Source organism: Lipomyces oligophaga (genome assembly GCF_038497815.1).
Source record: "Lipomyces oligophaga strain CBS 7107 unplaced genomic scaffold V1516scaffold_1, whole genome shotgun sequence".
NCBI lineage: Eukaryota > Fungi > Ascomycota > Lipomycetes > Lipomycetales > Lipomycetaceae > Lipomyces > [Lipomyces] oligophaga.
This window is the reverse complement of record NW_027117785.1, coordinates 1,618,433-1,632,152: the sequence shown is the minus strand read 5'-3', so window position 1 is coordinate 1,632,152 and position 13,720 is coordinate 1,618,433. Positions and strand designations below refer to the sequence as shown.

At 43.5% G+C, this 13,720-nt stretch overlaps 9 protein-coding genes across 9 annotated transcripts; 4 read left to right on the top strand and 5 right to left on the bottom strand.

Moving 5' to 3' along the window:
• Window positions 1-107: 107 nt before the first annotated feature.
• Window positions 108-1,438, top strand: V1516DRAFT_617804 (uncharacterized protein; the record flags this gene model as incomplete). The annotated part of the gene is made up of 4 exons (XM_066919378.1): window positions 108-215; window positions 273-396; window positions 449-798; window positions 860-1,438. The coding sequence occupies 4 exons, from the start codon at window positions 108-110 to the stop codon at window positions 1,436-1,438; spliced, it is 1,161 nt and encodes a 386-aa protein (XP_066780087.1).
• Window positions 1,439-1,889: 451 nt separating this feature from the next.
• On the top strand, window positions 1,890-3,310 carry V1516DRAFT_694244 (elongation factor Tu GTP binding domain-containing protein; the record flags this gene model as incomplete). The annotated part of the gene is made up of 2 exons (XM_066923938.1): window positions 1,890-1,968; window positions 2,058-3,310. 2 exons carry the CDS (start codon window positions 1,890-1,892, stop codon window positions 3,308-3,310), a joined length of 1,332 nt encoding a protein of 443 aa, XP_066780086.1.
• Window positions 3,311-3,729: 419 nt separating this feature from the next.
• Window positions 3,730-5,007, top strand: V1516DRAFT_694243 (RAI1 like PD-XK nuclease-domain-containing protein; the record flags this gene model as incomplete). The annotated part of the gene is made up of 2 exons (XM_066923937.1): window positions 3,730-4,368; window positions 4,480-5,007. 2 exons carry the CDS (start codon window positions 3,730-3,732, stop codon window positions 5,005-5,007), a joined length of 1,167 nt encoding a protein of 388 aa, XP_066780085.1.
• A 17-nt stretch (window positions 5,008-5,024) lies between these two features.
• On the bottom strand, window positions 5,025-5,877 carry V1516DRAFT_645682 (60S ribosomal protein uL14). Its single transcript, XM_066920176.1, has 3 exons — window positions 5,771-5,877; window positions 5,629-5,663; window positions 5,025-5,561 (listed from the first exon to the last, which is right to left on the bottom strand). Exons 1-3 carry the CDS (start codon window positions 5,775-5,777, stop codon window positions 5,190-5,192), a joined length of 414 nt encoding a protein of 137 aa, XP_066780084.1. The 5' UTR covers window positions 5,778-5,877; the 3' UTR covers window positions 5,025-5,189.
• A 65-nt stretch (window positions 5,878-5,942) lies between these two features.
• On the bottom strand, window positions 5,943-8,445 carry V1516DRAFT_668861 (uncharacterized protein). Its single transcript, XM_066921073.1, has 6 exons — window positions 8,137-8,445; window positions 8,062-8,082; window positions 7,897-8,009; window positions 7,637-7,829; window positions 7,466-7,573; window positions 5,943-7,412 (listed from the first exon to the last, which is right to left on the bottom strand). Exons 1-6 carry the CDS (start codon window positions 8,198-8,200, stop codon window positions 6,250-6,252), a joined length of 1,662 nt encoding a protein of 553 aa, XP_066780083.1. The 5' UTR covers window positions 8,201-8,445; the 3' UTR covers window positions 5,943-6,249.
• A 143-nt stretch (window positions 8,446-8,588) lies between these two features.
• Window positions 8,589-10,029, bottom strand: V1516DRAFT_668857 (ubiquitin-conjugating enzyme E2-16 kDa). Its single transcript, XM_066921072.1, has 4 exons — window positions 9,814-10,029; window positions 9,112-9,157; window positions 8,957-9,064; window positions 8,589-8,905 (listed from the first exon to the last, which is right to left on the bottom strand). The coding sequence occupies exons 1-4, from the start codon at window positions 9,855-9,857 to the stop codon at window positions 8,660-8,662; spliced, it is 444 nt and encodes a 147-aa protein (XP_066780082.1). The 5' UTR covers window positions 9,858-10,029; the 3' UTR covers window positions 8,589-8,659.
• A 228-nt stretch (window positions 10,030-10,257) lies between these two features.
• Window positions 10,258-11,845, bottom strand: V1516DRAFT_694239 (proteasome regulatory subunit C-terminal-domain-containing protein; the record flags this gene model as incomplete). The annotated part of the gene is made up of 3 exons (XM_066923936.1): window positions 10,258-11,188; window positions 11,242-11,698; window positions 11,773-11,845. The coding sequence occupies 3 exons, from the start codon at window positions 11,843-11,845 to the stop codon at window positions 10,258-10,260; spliced, it is 1,461 nt and encodes a 486-aa protein (XP_066780081.1).
• Window positions 11,846-12,158: 313 nt separating this feature from the next.
• On the top strand, window positions 12,159-12,985 carry V1516DRAFT_709810 (uncharacterized protein). The gene is made up of 3 exons (XM_066924226.1): window positions 12,159-12,559; window positions 12,617-12,716; window positions 12,771-12,985. The coding sequence occupies exons 1-3, from the start codon at window positions 12,240-12,242 to the stop codon at window positions 12,828-12,830; spliced, it is 480 nt and encodes a 159-aa protein (XP_066780080.1). The 5' UTR covers window positions 12,159-12,239; the 3' UTR covers window positions 12,831-12,985.
• V1516DRAFT_694238 (endoplasmic reticulum-based factor for assembly of V-ATPase-domain-containing protein) lies at window positions 12,982-13,705 on the bottom strand (the record flags this gene model as incomplete). The annotated part of the gene is made up of 2 exons (XM_066923935.1): window positions 12,982-13,398; window positions 13,454-13,705. The coding sequence occupies 2 exons, from the start codon at window positions 13,703-13,705 to the stop codon at window positions 12,982-12,984; spliced, it is 669 nt and encodes a 222-aa protein (XP_066780079.1).
• Window positions 13,706-13,720: the final 15 nt, after the last annotated feature.

The window sequence follows — 13,720 nt, the reverse complement described above, 5'->3', positions numbered from 1 at the left end:
TGGCTGCGGACACGGCCGAGACGGCCACGACTCAAGGACAAGGACCGGGACCTTCACTTGATCTCGAGCGGATTGGTTCAGTGAATATTTCCGAATCTACTCCGGCGATGCCAACTTCAGGACTGACTGTGAACGTGATATCACGTACGCCGATTGCAGAGGTCCAGTTTAAATCGACGGACGAGCTGATCGAGCAGGACCAGCACAATGCTTTGGTAAGCCAATTTGGTAGGATACTCCTCAATCGATCTGAGAACTGACATCTGATTTAGGCTGCAATCAGATCGTTTCTGAAGGGTAAAACGGCTTACGACGTGCTGCCAGTCTCCTTTCGGCTCATAGTTCTAGATACCTCGTTATTGGTCCGCAAGTCACTCAACATTTTGATCCAAAATTGTGAGTCGAAAGTTTAGTCAGTTAAAAGGCTTGCATTAACAGTTTGAAACAGCAATTGTATCAGCACCACTATGGAATTCAAAAACTTCGAAATTTGCAGGTCTATTGACGTCCTCAGACTATATCAACGTCATCCAATATTACTATCAAAACCCCGAGAAAATGGACAAAATTGACCACTTCACCCTCGATGGACTACGAGATGTTGAGAAAGCAATCGGTGTGAAGCCAATCGAGTCAGTGTCGGTGCCACCTTTCACGTCGCTGTACGATGCTTGTCTTTGTATGATTGCGAGTAAGGGGAGAAGAATCCCGTTGATTGATTACGATGACGAGACACAACGCGAGATTGTTGTGAGTGTATTGACGCAGTATCGCATTCTGAAATTCATTTCCCAAAATGTATGTACCAATAGCTCTTTCTATCTGGGGCATTTGTTTGGTTAGTTACTAATAACGCCAGAGCAAAGAGACACGAATGCTACGAAAGCCTCTAAAAGATTTGAAAATCGGCGTTTATGATAACCTGGCGACGGCTACTGTTGATACGCCTGTAATTGACGTGATCCATATGCTTGCAAGTCGAGACGTTTCCAGTATTCCTATTGTAGACAAGGACGGTGTACTGTACAATGTCTATGAAGCAGTGGACGTGCTGACGCTGATTAAAGGTGGAATGTACAATGATCTGAAATTGACAGTCGGCGAAGCCCTTCTGAAGCGTTCCAATGAGTTTGAAGGCGTATATACATGTACGGATGGCGATCGGCTCGATGCCATCATGGATACCATTCGTCGTGCCCGCTTGCATAGGCTCGTGGTTGTTGATCAGCGCGGGCGTTTGAAAGGCATGGTGACCCTGGGCGATATTCTCCAGTTTCTACTCCTGGACGAACCGAAGATTCCTAATGTGGCAGATATAATCAAATCCGACACGGCTCAGACATTTGTAGGATCAACAACTAGTCCAGCAACTGAGTCTGTTCATGAATCTGCTGCTGATCTTGCCAGTCATTCGGAAAACGGAACACAAACTAGTTGATACATTTATTCACAAATTTTTTGCTTGAGACTAGGTCCAAGTAGGTGTCGCTTCGTCAAGCTATTATCTCATGATTTATGTCGTTCATGTTGTCTTGTCTACCTTGTACGTTGTTACACAGGAAACTATATCGTCTCTTTGCGCACACCGGGCCAAATACATATATTTGTTTAATAATACTAGTCTGTCTATCTATCTATTTAGGATAAATATTTTAATTTTATCTAATTTTCATATTCTAATACAGACAGAACTACATATACTTTCCAATGCCCCATTACATTACCCTGATTAGGGTAGGGTATTTGTAGTATGGGTTTTGTCGAATAAATTTCTCCCGAGAAAGACCACTTCTTGTCTTCCAATCAGAGTTGGCTGCCTCTTGCTTGTTGCAATTATATACTTGTTCAATTGTTGAAACGAATAATAAGATAAAGTATATAACAAGCAAATGGCTTCGTACATGAGTTTGAGTACACGTTTGTTTGCGCGTGGACTCGTTCGCTCTGCCGTTTCGGCTGCCGTTCGAGGTAAGTTGTGAAATCACCAATGTGAGCGTGAAGTTGAATACCACGGATAGCATTAGATATTTATGAAACTGGATGATTAACGACCTTAGTTGAAAGTTGCATGACTGTACGGGTTTCGCCTGTGCGTGGCATGGCGACCTTCGTGCGTGACAAACCGCACGTCAACGTTGGAACTATCGGTCATGTCGACCATGGCAAGACTACTTTGACTGCTGCAATTACCAAGGTACAGGCGTCGCGGGGTAATGCGGATTTCAAGGATTATTCTGCGATTGATCGTGCACCAGAAGAGCGAGCTCGTGGTATTACGATCTCATCTGCGCACGTTGAGTACTCGACTGACAAGCGACATTACTCGCATGTTGACTGCCCAGGTCACGCAGACTACATTAAGAACATGATCACTGGTGCCGCCCAGATGGATGGAGCCATCATTGTTGTCGCGGCGTCAGATGGTTCCATGCCACAGACCCGTGAGCACATCATGCTTGCACGCCAGGTTGGTGTTCAGGATTTAGTTGTCTTTGTGAATAAGGTTGATGCTCTCGAAGACCCGGAGATGCTTGAGCTTGTTGAAATGGAAATGCGTGACCTACTTTCCACTTATGGATATGATGGTGATAACATTCCTGTGATTATGGGATCGGCACTCTGTGCACTTCAAGGAACGCGTCCTGAAATTGGTGAGCAGAAAATTATTGAATTGCTCGATGCTATTGATGAACATATTCCTACTCCACAGCGCGATCTCGAACAGCCGTTTTTGCTTCCCATTGAAGATACTTTCTCTATTTCCGGTCGCGGGACTGTTGTCACTGGTCGTGTCGAGCGCGGCACCCTTTCCAAAGGTGAAGAGGTCGAGATTGTCGGTTTGCAGGACCAGCCAATCAAGACGACGGCGACTGGCATCGAAATGTTCCGCAAGGAGCTCGATAAGGCAATGGCTGGTGATAACTGCGGAGTTTTGCTCCGCGGAATTCGTCGTGAACAGGTCACTCGTGGAATGGTACTAGCGAAACCTGGAACCATGAAGAACTCTACTCGATTCCTCGCTTCGTTTTACGTTCTTTCAACTGAGGAGGGTGGCCGTAAGTATGGTTTTGGTGACCACTACCGTCCGCAGATGTATATCCGTACAGCCAATGTCACTGTGCATCTCCACTTCCCAGAAGGCCAGGAGCTTGATTCCGACGGCCAGCCTCGTCTGATTAAGCCTGGCGAAAATGCTGAGATGATAGTTGAGCTTACCAAACCTCTTGCCATTGAGACCGGCCTGCGGTTCAACTTGCGCGAAGCAAATAAGACTGTTGCTACTGGAATGATCACTCAGATCATGACTTGATTTCCGCAATGTGGCATTTATGCTTGTAAATAGGAAGAAGAAATAATATGCCATCCCCGTTCTAATAGAATTTTGTAAAGTCCAAATAATTTCAGATGGGAGAATTCTCCCATCTGAAATTATTTGGCTGTTCCCAATTAAGTTTTTATCCACTTCAATCTAATTCTCCGCTTATTGATTTAAACAAGCAACCGTATGAGATGAGCTATTATCCTCATTCATCTAGATCGACCAGAGGAGGTTATGACGGACAAGGATATGAGGGCGGTCGTGGAGGTAATTCTGGAAGAGTTTCTGGAGGAGGAAATGGACAACACAGCCGATTTAATAATAATCGTCCAAACAGACCCGAGGTCCCACTAGAAGGGGAAGTAATCAGCACTATACGGATCTCACAAGCTCGATTAGCACGGTCCGTGATGCGAGCGCCTCGAGAAATGATTTCCTATTCCATAGATAGTCACCAAGAGACGTTGGTGGACAATACTTCGAGTCTGTCGTATTTCTATCTGCGGCAAGAAGAACTACGAGGTCGGAATGGGAATGGGCTAGATTTGTCTGAGGGATTTAATCGATTTATTCGTGGTTCTGAGGAATTAGACAAGCATATAGACGCACTGTTGCTGGCGCTGATTGAAGCAGAGCGTCGAGCAGGAAGTAAGAAATGTCGAGGAGATATCATAGCGTATCGGGGAATGATGACGAAACTTCTGACAGTTCCTTACGACCAGCAAGATGGATTTGAAATGAACGTTATGCGATTTGATGGTCAGATCTTTATCGAGGAAAACAAGCAATACAAGCTAGATACGCGATTGCCTATGACTGCACGTCAGGAGCTCATGACTTTTTGGGGATACAAGTTTGAAAAGCTAGCTACTTTGCCGAAACCGTGGAGCGAATGTACGCGGTCTCAGATTCAAGATCGCGGGCGTAGTCAGGTGTCAAATATTGAGCAGTATTGCTCTCTTGTTCGAACCGGTATCGGATCGACTCGTCTAGTCATGGCTGGTGAAGTCGACTGTGTCCGCGACTATCTACCTTCTAAAACCGATATTGTACCTGGCGGCATGCAGATTCGCGACTATAATTTGCTTACTACCGTCGATAATAACAGCAATGACGCTGGTCCTGCTTATACACTCTATGACATTGACTCCACGATCGAGTCACCTTCGACGGTGCCATTCGATAATCCGCTAGATCACTACCTAGAGTTGAAGACTAACAAACTAATTTCATCTGACCGAGATGCAGTTTACTTTGAAAAGAAACTATATCGGATCTGGGCACAATCATTCCTGCTTGGTGTACCTTCCGTTGTTGTCGGGTTCAGAACAGACGCAGGATACATCCAGTCTTTCGAGGACTTCCACGTCCAAAAAATTCCTGCTCGCATCAAGCAGTCAAAGCTCTACAACCCGCGGACGTCCTGGGACGCTGCAGACTCGATCGATTTTTTTGCTGCTGTATTGGAATGGATCAAATCAGTTGTACCTAGTGACGATTGGACGCCCGACCAAATTCTAAACTCCTCTCAGGGCAATCATGGCGAACTACCTAGCATATATCGAATTAGATATATGGAACGTTCAGACTCGTTACTGATCCTGAAAGCTCCCGCAACCCAAAAGCCTTTCCTGCTTCCCGAGTTCGTGTCGTGGCGGGCATCTCTACATTCTACTAGCTCCCAATAAACTACACTACTCAACTATAGATATGTAACAAACTTTTTTATTTATTGACGACACACTGTGCATTACATGCATGCGACGACACGCTAGAAGGAATCCACCCGATTAATACCCAAACAGATGAATCATAAATAGACGATTTTGTGCTATCCGCGTAAAAAGATAAATGACATGAGGAGATTAATTTACACAACGACGCCGGAGTTGCTGGCAATACGGGGCCAAAGGTCAGCACACTCCTTACCAACTGGTCCGGTAATTGCAGATCCCTTCATTTCGCCCTTGGGATTAACAATAACTCCCGCGTTGTCCTCAAAGTAAAGGTAGACCCCATCTTTTCTTCTCCACGGCTTGGACTGACGAATAACAATCGCCGGCATAACCTTCTTACGCAGCTCAGGCTTTCCCTTCTTGACAGTCGCCATGACCATGTCGCCAACACCAGCAGCGGGGAGGCGGTTCAATCGTGCGCCGACACCTTTGACGGAGATGATATAGAGGTTACGTGCGCCAGAGTTATCTGCACAGTTGAGAATCGCACCAACCGGAAGACCGAGCTAGTCTGGTTAATCCAGGATCACTAATGATAACCATCTTAAGGAGCGTCATTCTAATCAAACATACCGAAACTCTGTATTTCTGGCCAGAAGCTCCAGATCCTGAATGCATATTAGCTTAACTGTTCAAATCTCGTTCACTTCGCTCTCAATTTTTATCCAAATCGAACGCAAACCTATTCAGAGAACAGAAACAAATACAAACTTACCAGACATTATTCAAATACAAAAAAATATCCGAAAACTTGAAAACGAGAAACTAATTCAAGACGGAAATAATAAAATAAGAAAAAGAAGGATCGTCCCAGTTCATTCTTTTGGCTGAGTCTCGCACTTCCTACACCTCCAACAGTGCTGGCTACCTTGGTTAGGGCCACATCACATGACTTTGTGCTGGGACGACTGCCACTCCTTCGAAAGACAGTACTAAGTTCATCTGCGTGACTGCTGTAAACCCTATATTCGTAGCCGTGTAGGGCTATATATTATGTAATCGTTTAAGTTACGTAATTAGCTCGACAGTTACAAGCGTATATATATAGAAGAAAAACAAATAACGAAACACAAAACACAAAACACAAAACATAAAACATAAAACACAATGAAAATAACTAAGACCATGCCTTTAAGCGCCCAACGCAGAACAAAATAAAAATCATACTTGGAAGTCCACTGGAAAGCTATTCGTTTATATGCTCTCTGTTTTGATCGCATCTCGATCAGGCTCAGCAACCTCACCAGGCTCTTTAGTTAACGGCGTGGAATCTGGCTTGCTTTTTTGCTCGGACTCGTCGCTCGCATTGGTCATCACCGTATCTCCATCTGCATCCGCAGCAGCTGCTGTCATAACATTTGTCCCTCCTGGGGCAGCAGTCAAAAGTGGTGTGGCAGGTGTAGCTGGAGTTCCTGGAGTTCCTGGAGTTCCTGGAACGCTGCTTGCACTACCGGTGTTGTTAAATCCGTTTACATTAAGTGCCTTGGTTCGTTTCCGTCCCTTATGACTATGAATATCACGCCGTCCACCCTCCCCTTCGTCCTCTGAATCTGAAAGCTCCCCATCACGCTGGACGTGTGTATCCCAGTCACTCTGGGTGCCTCCGCGCATCTCCTTTGCCTCCTCTGTATCCTCATCTTCCGGCTCCTCTTCTGGACGATCGCGAGGAACCTCGGTCATCTGCACACTTGGCGCAAATTTCGTTCGCGAAAGGTTCTCGAGAACATACTGCATCACTCGGTCAAGATACTCTTTGCTATTTGCGTTCTGCATGTTCGACGGACGAACTTCCAGCTGATAATCAGGACCGTAATACTCGTAGTAATCATTGTAAGGAATCTCCGGACCAACCATCTGCCCAACAAGTAACCCGGTCTCAAATGTCCATGTCCGAGCAACATTACGCATAGTGTAGCCGCCGCCTCCAACAACCAAGGTGGGCAGACCGAAACTCTTAACAAAATTCACACAATTGGCATGTCCCTTCATACTCAAATTAAAACAGCCCAATCTGTCACCAGAAAGTGAGTCGCCTCCGCATTGTAAAACTACTGCAGTCGGCCGATACCATTCCATAATCGCCGTGATTGTTGGTTGGAAAACAGATTTATATGTAGTATCATCAATACCGTCTCTCAAAGGAAAATTTACTGCGTAATTCTTTCCTTTGCCAATACCAGTGTCGCGCAACTCGCCCGTACCGGGGAAATATTCGCCATATTTGTGGAAACTGCATGTCATAACTCGATCCGTAGTATAAAATGCTTCTTCAACACCGTCGCCATGGTGTACATCAATATCAATATACACCACTCGTGGATGATATCGAAGAAGCTCGAGAATACCTAGCACAATATCTATTACGCGGTCAATTATCTCTTCTCTTGATAACAATCGTTATACGACTTACCATTAACATAGCAAAATCCACTCGCTTCGCTCTTCTTCGCGTGATGTAGTCCTCCGGCCCAGTTAATAGCAATGTCACATTTTCCGCGGTTGAGTCGAGCAGCTCCCTCTATATCACAACCCGATTAGTAGACTTCTCGACGACTCTAAAACCTCGAAGTAGAAATCTTACCCATGCTGCCACCGCCACTGATACTACAAAATTCATATAATCCATCAAAAACCGGACAGTCGTCGCCGACGTTAAATTTTACTTGTTCTTTCGCAAACAAATCCATGTTATCTGGCGTCACTCGCGATAAAAAATCGACATATTCATCGGTGTGAAATTGGCACATTTCTTGCTTCGTAGCTGGTTTAGCACGCTAGTTTAGATATCATTCAGCATTAGCTATTATATTCAAATCCAATTTCAATAAAGTATCTACTCACATAAATCTCCATTTTCTTATATAGTCCATAGTTCATCACAAGACTATGTGCCATACGAATACGATGAGGTTTCATCGGATGGCCGGCTCCATATGCATAATTTCCAACATCCGCTACTCAAAATCAGTTTCAAATCTAGTCAAACAAACTACGTTTAAAACTAACAATCGTAAAAATAAGCGACACCTGGAAATAATCGTTAGTTAGCAGTCCACTCAACAAAATCTCCCTTTAGCTCACGCTTGCTTGTATTATTCACTTGGATATTCACGGGTTCAATGACTCGCTGCGCATACGATGCCATACTGAATATTTCCTGTTGAGTAGTCTATTTGCAAGCTTGCCTGATGTGAGACAACAGACAGCAATCTCTGACAGAATCTTGGAAAGTTCTCCACAGTTTCACTCTCCGGGCTGATCTGCTATGATCCACTCAAGCTAGCCCCTTAAGATTTCGACAGGACTGATCTAAAATCAAAAAATTTGATCCCAAAAACAGTCTTAATAAACACAAAATAAATTCGGATCCAAAAGAAAGAACTATTCCAGTAACAAAATGATAATTCATCTTTGCGCACTCCGGTCCACGTCCTACTATATGAACCACGGCCGATTAGGGTAACTCTGTCAACAACACCCCTAGCTTTTCTGTGTTATCTTACGGACTACACGAAAAGGAATTATAACAAAAATTAAATCAAATAAGTTTCATTATAATAGTCTTATATTAGAATGTATAGTCATACAGCACTATAATCCGCAACTATACAGCATACTTCCGAGTCCATTCTCTAGCTGTGGCTTCATACTTGGTCCTATCGGTTTTATACAAATGCGCGATCTCGGGAACTAGTGGATCATCCGGATTTGGATCCGTCAGCATAGAGCATATAGACAACAGCACCTTTGAAATGGTGAGTGCTGGCGACCACTGGTCACGTAGAATATCTAAGCAGATAGATCCATTACTGTTGATGTTGGGATGATAAATGCGAGTGGTAAAGCTCACCTGTCTTACGTTAGCAATGCAGTTCATACCACATCAAGCACCTGAACTTACTTTAGGAGGCTTAAAAGGATAATCGGTAGGGAAATGTATGGCAAGAAAAAACACCCCGCCAGAGTAGGGACTGTCAGAAGGTCCCATGATAGTCGCCTGCCAATGGAACTAGCCGTCGTCAGTCAGGCGAATTGAATATGCCAAAGGATACATACAAGATCGTCACCAATAGGACCGGCAGAGCAAGAAGAAGGGGGATCTCTGCAAATAGAGTCAGTAAATCATACTTTAGTAGAGGGTACTAAGGCAGTTGCAGTCGCAGCAATCAAGAGGTTTGGTAAAAGGAGTGTCATAATTTCCAGAAAATCGCAATTAGAGCCATCAGGCAAATGAATCAAATATACGCAATTGACTTGCCCAGCTTCAAGCGATTACTATAATGGCCACTTCGGGCCTCGTGAGGTCTCGATGAGGTCTCCAAATCAGAGAAATAACTATAAAGGCAAGAGTCCGCAAATTATCTGGCAAACCATTTCAACTCAAACATCAAACCATTCAGATATAATGACTCAATACCTAAGTGGCAGACCGTATAGATACTCAATAATCCACCACTTAGGAAAAATGAATAGTTGAGAATATTCAAGAGACATTCCACCACGCAGACCGAAACAACGCCCTCAATCAATAGATTCTCACGCTGAATTCACAGGCCCTCGATTTCGATCGTCGATTCAATAAAACCAAGTCTTCAAACGCAGTTTAAAATCCAAACAAACTTACTCAAATACAGTAACAAAAACCCTATAAGATCGCTGCGCAAACTGCTCACGCGGCAAGATAGGAACTGATATGGAATACGAGAATACCACTGACCAGTCGTATCTCAGCCCAACCAGCCTTAACGAATAACTCACCTTCCAAGATCTGAAAGTTCCTTGCTAATACGCTTTAAAGCCATGCTTATAATAAATATATAACTGTTATTGCTGTTATTATGTAATCGTCGGAAACAGTAGAAAACGATGCTCCACAGTCACTGACAGTCTAAGCTGAGGTGGACGGATGGCGAGGAGGGAGAAACCGATCATTGGAAAGACTAGAGAAGCACGCAGAAGCCGCTCATGTTGTTGTGGGCTTGCGGTATATATGAAGTGTGATTTCTTTTTTATTCCATATTTGGACAGATCAAATAGGACAATTTATTCGGGCGTGTCATATCTTATATCACGTGATGAAGACCACATGATCGCGCTGTACTGTTCTATCAAGATTAGTAAGCATATAACCAATTACAGCATCCTTAACACTTTAGATGATTATATAATACTATATAATATTTGTGGAAACAGCTCATCCATCTACAATCCATCATAATCACCTTCATCATCTTCGATATCACCATCTTGAATCTCAGAAGCAAGTTCCTTCTCTCGTTCTCTTGCTTCCTCGACATTCTTGAGATCTTGTCGGTGCTGATTCATAGGATATCGCATAGCTTTGACGCTCTCATTATGAAGAGAAATACAAAATTTAATCCGGTCGTGAAACATCAAGCTCGGCTCTTGCGTAGCGTAGATATCTAGAATCTCTTTACTTTGCATAAACCCTTTCTCATGGTCAATCGTAGCCTCAATCACGCCGTCTCGAATAGCTTTGGCTACAATATATTCTGCGCTTTCCTCCGAATCAAGATGTAGTCGAATGCATATATCTTTTAATGAGATCTTGCTGTACGACAGGCTCATCATGCGGATGCCGGTCTTGATAACATTCTGTCGCAGTCGGAGAATCAGCATGTACGTTCCGTCTTTCTTGAAGACAGCACCATACTTGGAAATAGTCTCCGAAAATTCGGGCATATTTCCAACCCGAACAGCTTGAACAAGATCCATATACGGCTTAAGCGAGTTCTTATAAATGGCATCACCAAACAGGGTGCGATCAGGAATATCACCCATCAGCAACTCGATCGTGATCTTAAGCTTTTGCGCCGCCTGTAAGAATCCAGCAGCATAGGCAGTCTGAGGAGCCTTCCGTATTGCGCCAATCAAGCTCTCGTTAGCAGAACTATAATCAAGCTGGATTGCCTTAATTCGACCGACATAATAAAGATATCGAGCTACAACAGATGTAGCAGCAGACTCTGGAAACTGAGTCTTCAGTACAAGCTGGTTGGCCTGCGAAATCGCCTGCGTGTTGAGATAATTGCGAAGCAGTAACGTAATAAGCATGGCTCGGGTTTCCGTGTCATGTCGAAGAGTAGCAGTTCGCAAGACTTCATGCAAAAGTCTAGTCATTGATTAGTATGGAAGGAATGAACAAAGCAAATAAGAAGTCCTTACGGTCGTATTTCTATCTGCAAATTTGTTAGTTCCTTTCCGCGAGAATAGTAGAACCACATTTTAGCTGCAAGGGCATCAAGTGTACGTCTATTGTAGCTTCGCAGAACATCGATTGCTTCATCATTGAATGCATTCAACTTCACAAGATCACCCTGATCAAGCAAGTAGACTTGCATCAAAAGCAGTATATAGACATCAATCTCCGGAAGAACAACTGCATCTGCAGTAGATGTGGCCGAGGGTTCACTGATATCAACCGTGGACTTTGAAAGATAATTTAGAACCAGAGCAGCCGAAGGATGATCTCGAGAAGGATATGCAGCATCAACCACACTGGCTAGAATATCGGCATCAAAACGACGACGAAGACTGCCTATTCCACGAAGAACACGCATCGAAAAACGAGGCTCGAAATTACTGGCTGCTTTCTCGAGAAAGCCAAAGTTTTGTTGAATATCTGAAATAATATTAAGCAGTCAGTTGTGTCATCTGGGTCAGCCAGTAAAATAAATGTTCAACCTTGCAACATACCATTCAAAACAAGGCTAGCAACTTCCTCTGAACTTTGTTCAATAGGAATAGTTTCGACCGGATCGATATCCATTTTGTCTGAGACCGCGACTGTTGTCGTTGTATCTTCATTCGATCCTGACATTATATTTCCACAGAAGTCTATGTCCACTCGGCTGAATTAGGTCGTATTAGCAAGCCAAGGTCAGGCAATACTAAGCTGGATCTTGAAAAATTATAATGAATTAGTTGTCGATCACGCTCGGATCGACGGACTTGTTTGAAGAGTGTTCAATTTTCCTGACTCGATTGGTGGAGTATTCAGCCTTTGAAGACTTATGTACAACCAAGCCTAGGTTGTGTTGTCACGTGCATGGAACAAAATCGCGGTCCGAGAGAGTGTTAGGAGGGAACGCGTCTTGATTGGAAATAACCTAACAGAAATACGTGCATTTTATTAGAGGACAACAGCTAAAAGACTAAAGAGTATGACTACATTAGAAAGCATCATATTCTCGCTTTCGGAGTCTGCGTTGTCGTTATCGTCAAATGATTTCAGTCGACACGAGAACTTTACGAACGCGGTCTTGAGTAAAGGCGACGGAAATATTACCTCCCTCATCCGTGATATTGACCGCGAAGAGCAGCAGCTCCTCACTATAGATCCACAGGATAAACATGTTATGCTACGTAATAAGAGAGCTTCTTGGAACGTGAGCACTTCTGGAGTCAACAAGAGAATGGAAGATAATCCGGATGCAGATATTGATGAGATCTGTGAGGAATTAGAGAGATTGTTAAAGATTTAGTAAGTCTGACGTTTAGGATTTGTTATAACTAGAATTTGATTAACAGTTTTATCCAGTCCTGCAGCAGTTGAAATTGTTGACAGAATCAATTACTATAAGGAGAGATCTCAAGTACTAAAGTCATCGATATCGCAATACGAACAATTAGTTGATCAGGTAGGCAGTTCCTTCTATAATGTCCTACTGTTTTGAATGCTGACCTAAATGCAGCAAAAATCACAGCTCGATTCAGTCCATTCGAGCTCTAAGTACCGAATTAATCGGACGTAGCTTCCCATAATATGTGTTTTCTGCAGGATACGTCTGCAGTTACTCAGTCTTTGTTTGGCGTTGGTTGGAACTGGGTTAAATGAGATCTAAAAATCTGTATTTAGATATATGCTAGTTATACTCCAAATATTCCTCAATACGTCTGGATCGTTTAATCGTTTTTCTTCTCCAGAGGAGCCTTATGAGATAGGAACTCCTCGTGGTTGATAATAGTTTTTACTTCCTTTTTCCGCCGTTCTAACTGACGTGCGTCATCGATTCGTTGCAGATATCCGATATAGAGAGTGACCTCTGCCACAAGAACAATCAAGGCTCCAAAAAGAGATAAGAGTAGGCGCTTTCCAGTCGATAAATTCGCACCACCCCATGTCCATACGGCATAACCGACGGAAACCACCGAAAATAAAACATTTATGACCACCGATATTTGGTTCTTCACTTCTTTGCTGTCCATCTGTTCGAAAAAGGGCGTTGCTAACGCTGGCGCGGTATCTGCAATCATTGCTTGGTATTCCTGCTCCTCATAACGAACACGTAATTTTTGCATTCGGGCTTCGTATTCAGGATCCTAATTTGTTAATCTAATGGTCAATGGTGGAAACCTATCGTCATTAAGAGCATACCACTTTCTTGATCGGCTTTGGAGGAAAGTAAATGCCAGATCCAACTAACAAGTTCCTCAGTGAATATTTTTTTGCCATCTCATTGTCCGACGCAAACTCAATAGCAATCCGAGCCAGGGCTTTATGCGTTACAAATGGAGTGTCGGCCGGAATTCGTTTGAGGTCTAGTAAATCATCCTTGTCGATTTCAAGTTTTTTGTTGTAGGCCGCTATTGCCTCTAAGATTAGAGGGGTTGTTGTTAATTTGGGCATAGCTGTTACTTTGAA

What these genes read in the sequence shown, in the direction of transcription:
- V1516DRAFT_645682 (XM_066920176.1), bottom strand. An exon ending in GCCAGAAATACAGAGTTTCG is followed by an intron (nt 5,562 to 5,628) that starts GTATGTTTGATT and finishes TAACCAGACTAG; the next exon opens with CTCGGTCTTCCGGTTGGTGC.
- V1516DRAFT_668861 (XM_066921073.1), bottom strand. Translation starts at nt 8,200, where the DNA reads ATGGCATCGTATGCGCAGCGAGTCATTGAACCCGTGAATATCCAAGTG. An exon ending in AGTGAATAATACAAGCAAGC is followed by an intron (nt 8,083 to 8,136) that starts GTGAGCTAAAGG and finishes GATTATTTCCAG; the next exon opens with GTGTCGCTTATTTTTACGAT. An exon ending in CAGTGGCGGTGGCAGCATGG is followed by an intron (nt 7,574 to 7,636) that starts GTAAGATTTCTA and finishes GTTGTGATATAG; the next exon opens with AGGGAGCTGCTCGACTCAAC.
- V1516DRAFT_668857 (XM_066921072.1), bottom strand. Translation starts at nt 9,857, where the DNA reads ATGGCTTTAAAGCGTATTAGCAAGGAACTTTCAGATCTTGGAAG. An exon ending in GAACTTTCAGATCTTGGAAG is followed by an intron (nt 9,158 to 9,813) that starts GTGAGTTATTCG and finishes CTCTATTTGCAG; the next exon opens with AGATCCCCCTTCTTCTTGCT. An exon ending in ATCCTTTTAAGCCTCCTAAA is followed by an intron (nt 8,906 to 8,956) that starts GTAAGTTCAGGT and finishes AACGTAAGACAG; the next exon opens with GTGAGCTTTACCACTCGCAT.
- V1516DRAFT_709810 (XM_066924226.1), top strand. Translation starts at nt 12,240, where the DNA reads ATGACTACATTAGAAAGCATCATATTCTCGCTTTCGGAGTCTGCGTTG. An exon ending in GAGAGATTGTTAAAGATTTA is followed by an intron (nt 12,560 to 12,616) that starts GTAAGTCTGACG and finishes AGTTTTATCCAG; the next exon opens with TCCTGCAGCAGTTGAAATTG. An exon ending in ACGAACAATTAGTTGATCAG is followed by an intron (nt 12,717 to 12,770) that starts GTAGGCAGTTCC and finishes ACCTAAATGCAG; the next exon opens with CAAAAATCACAGCTCGATTC.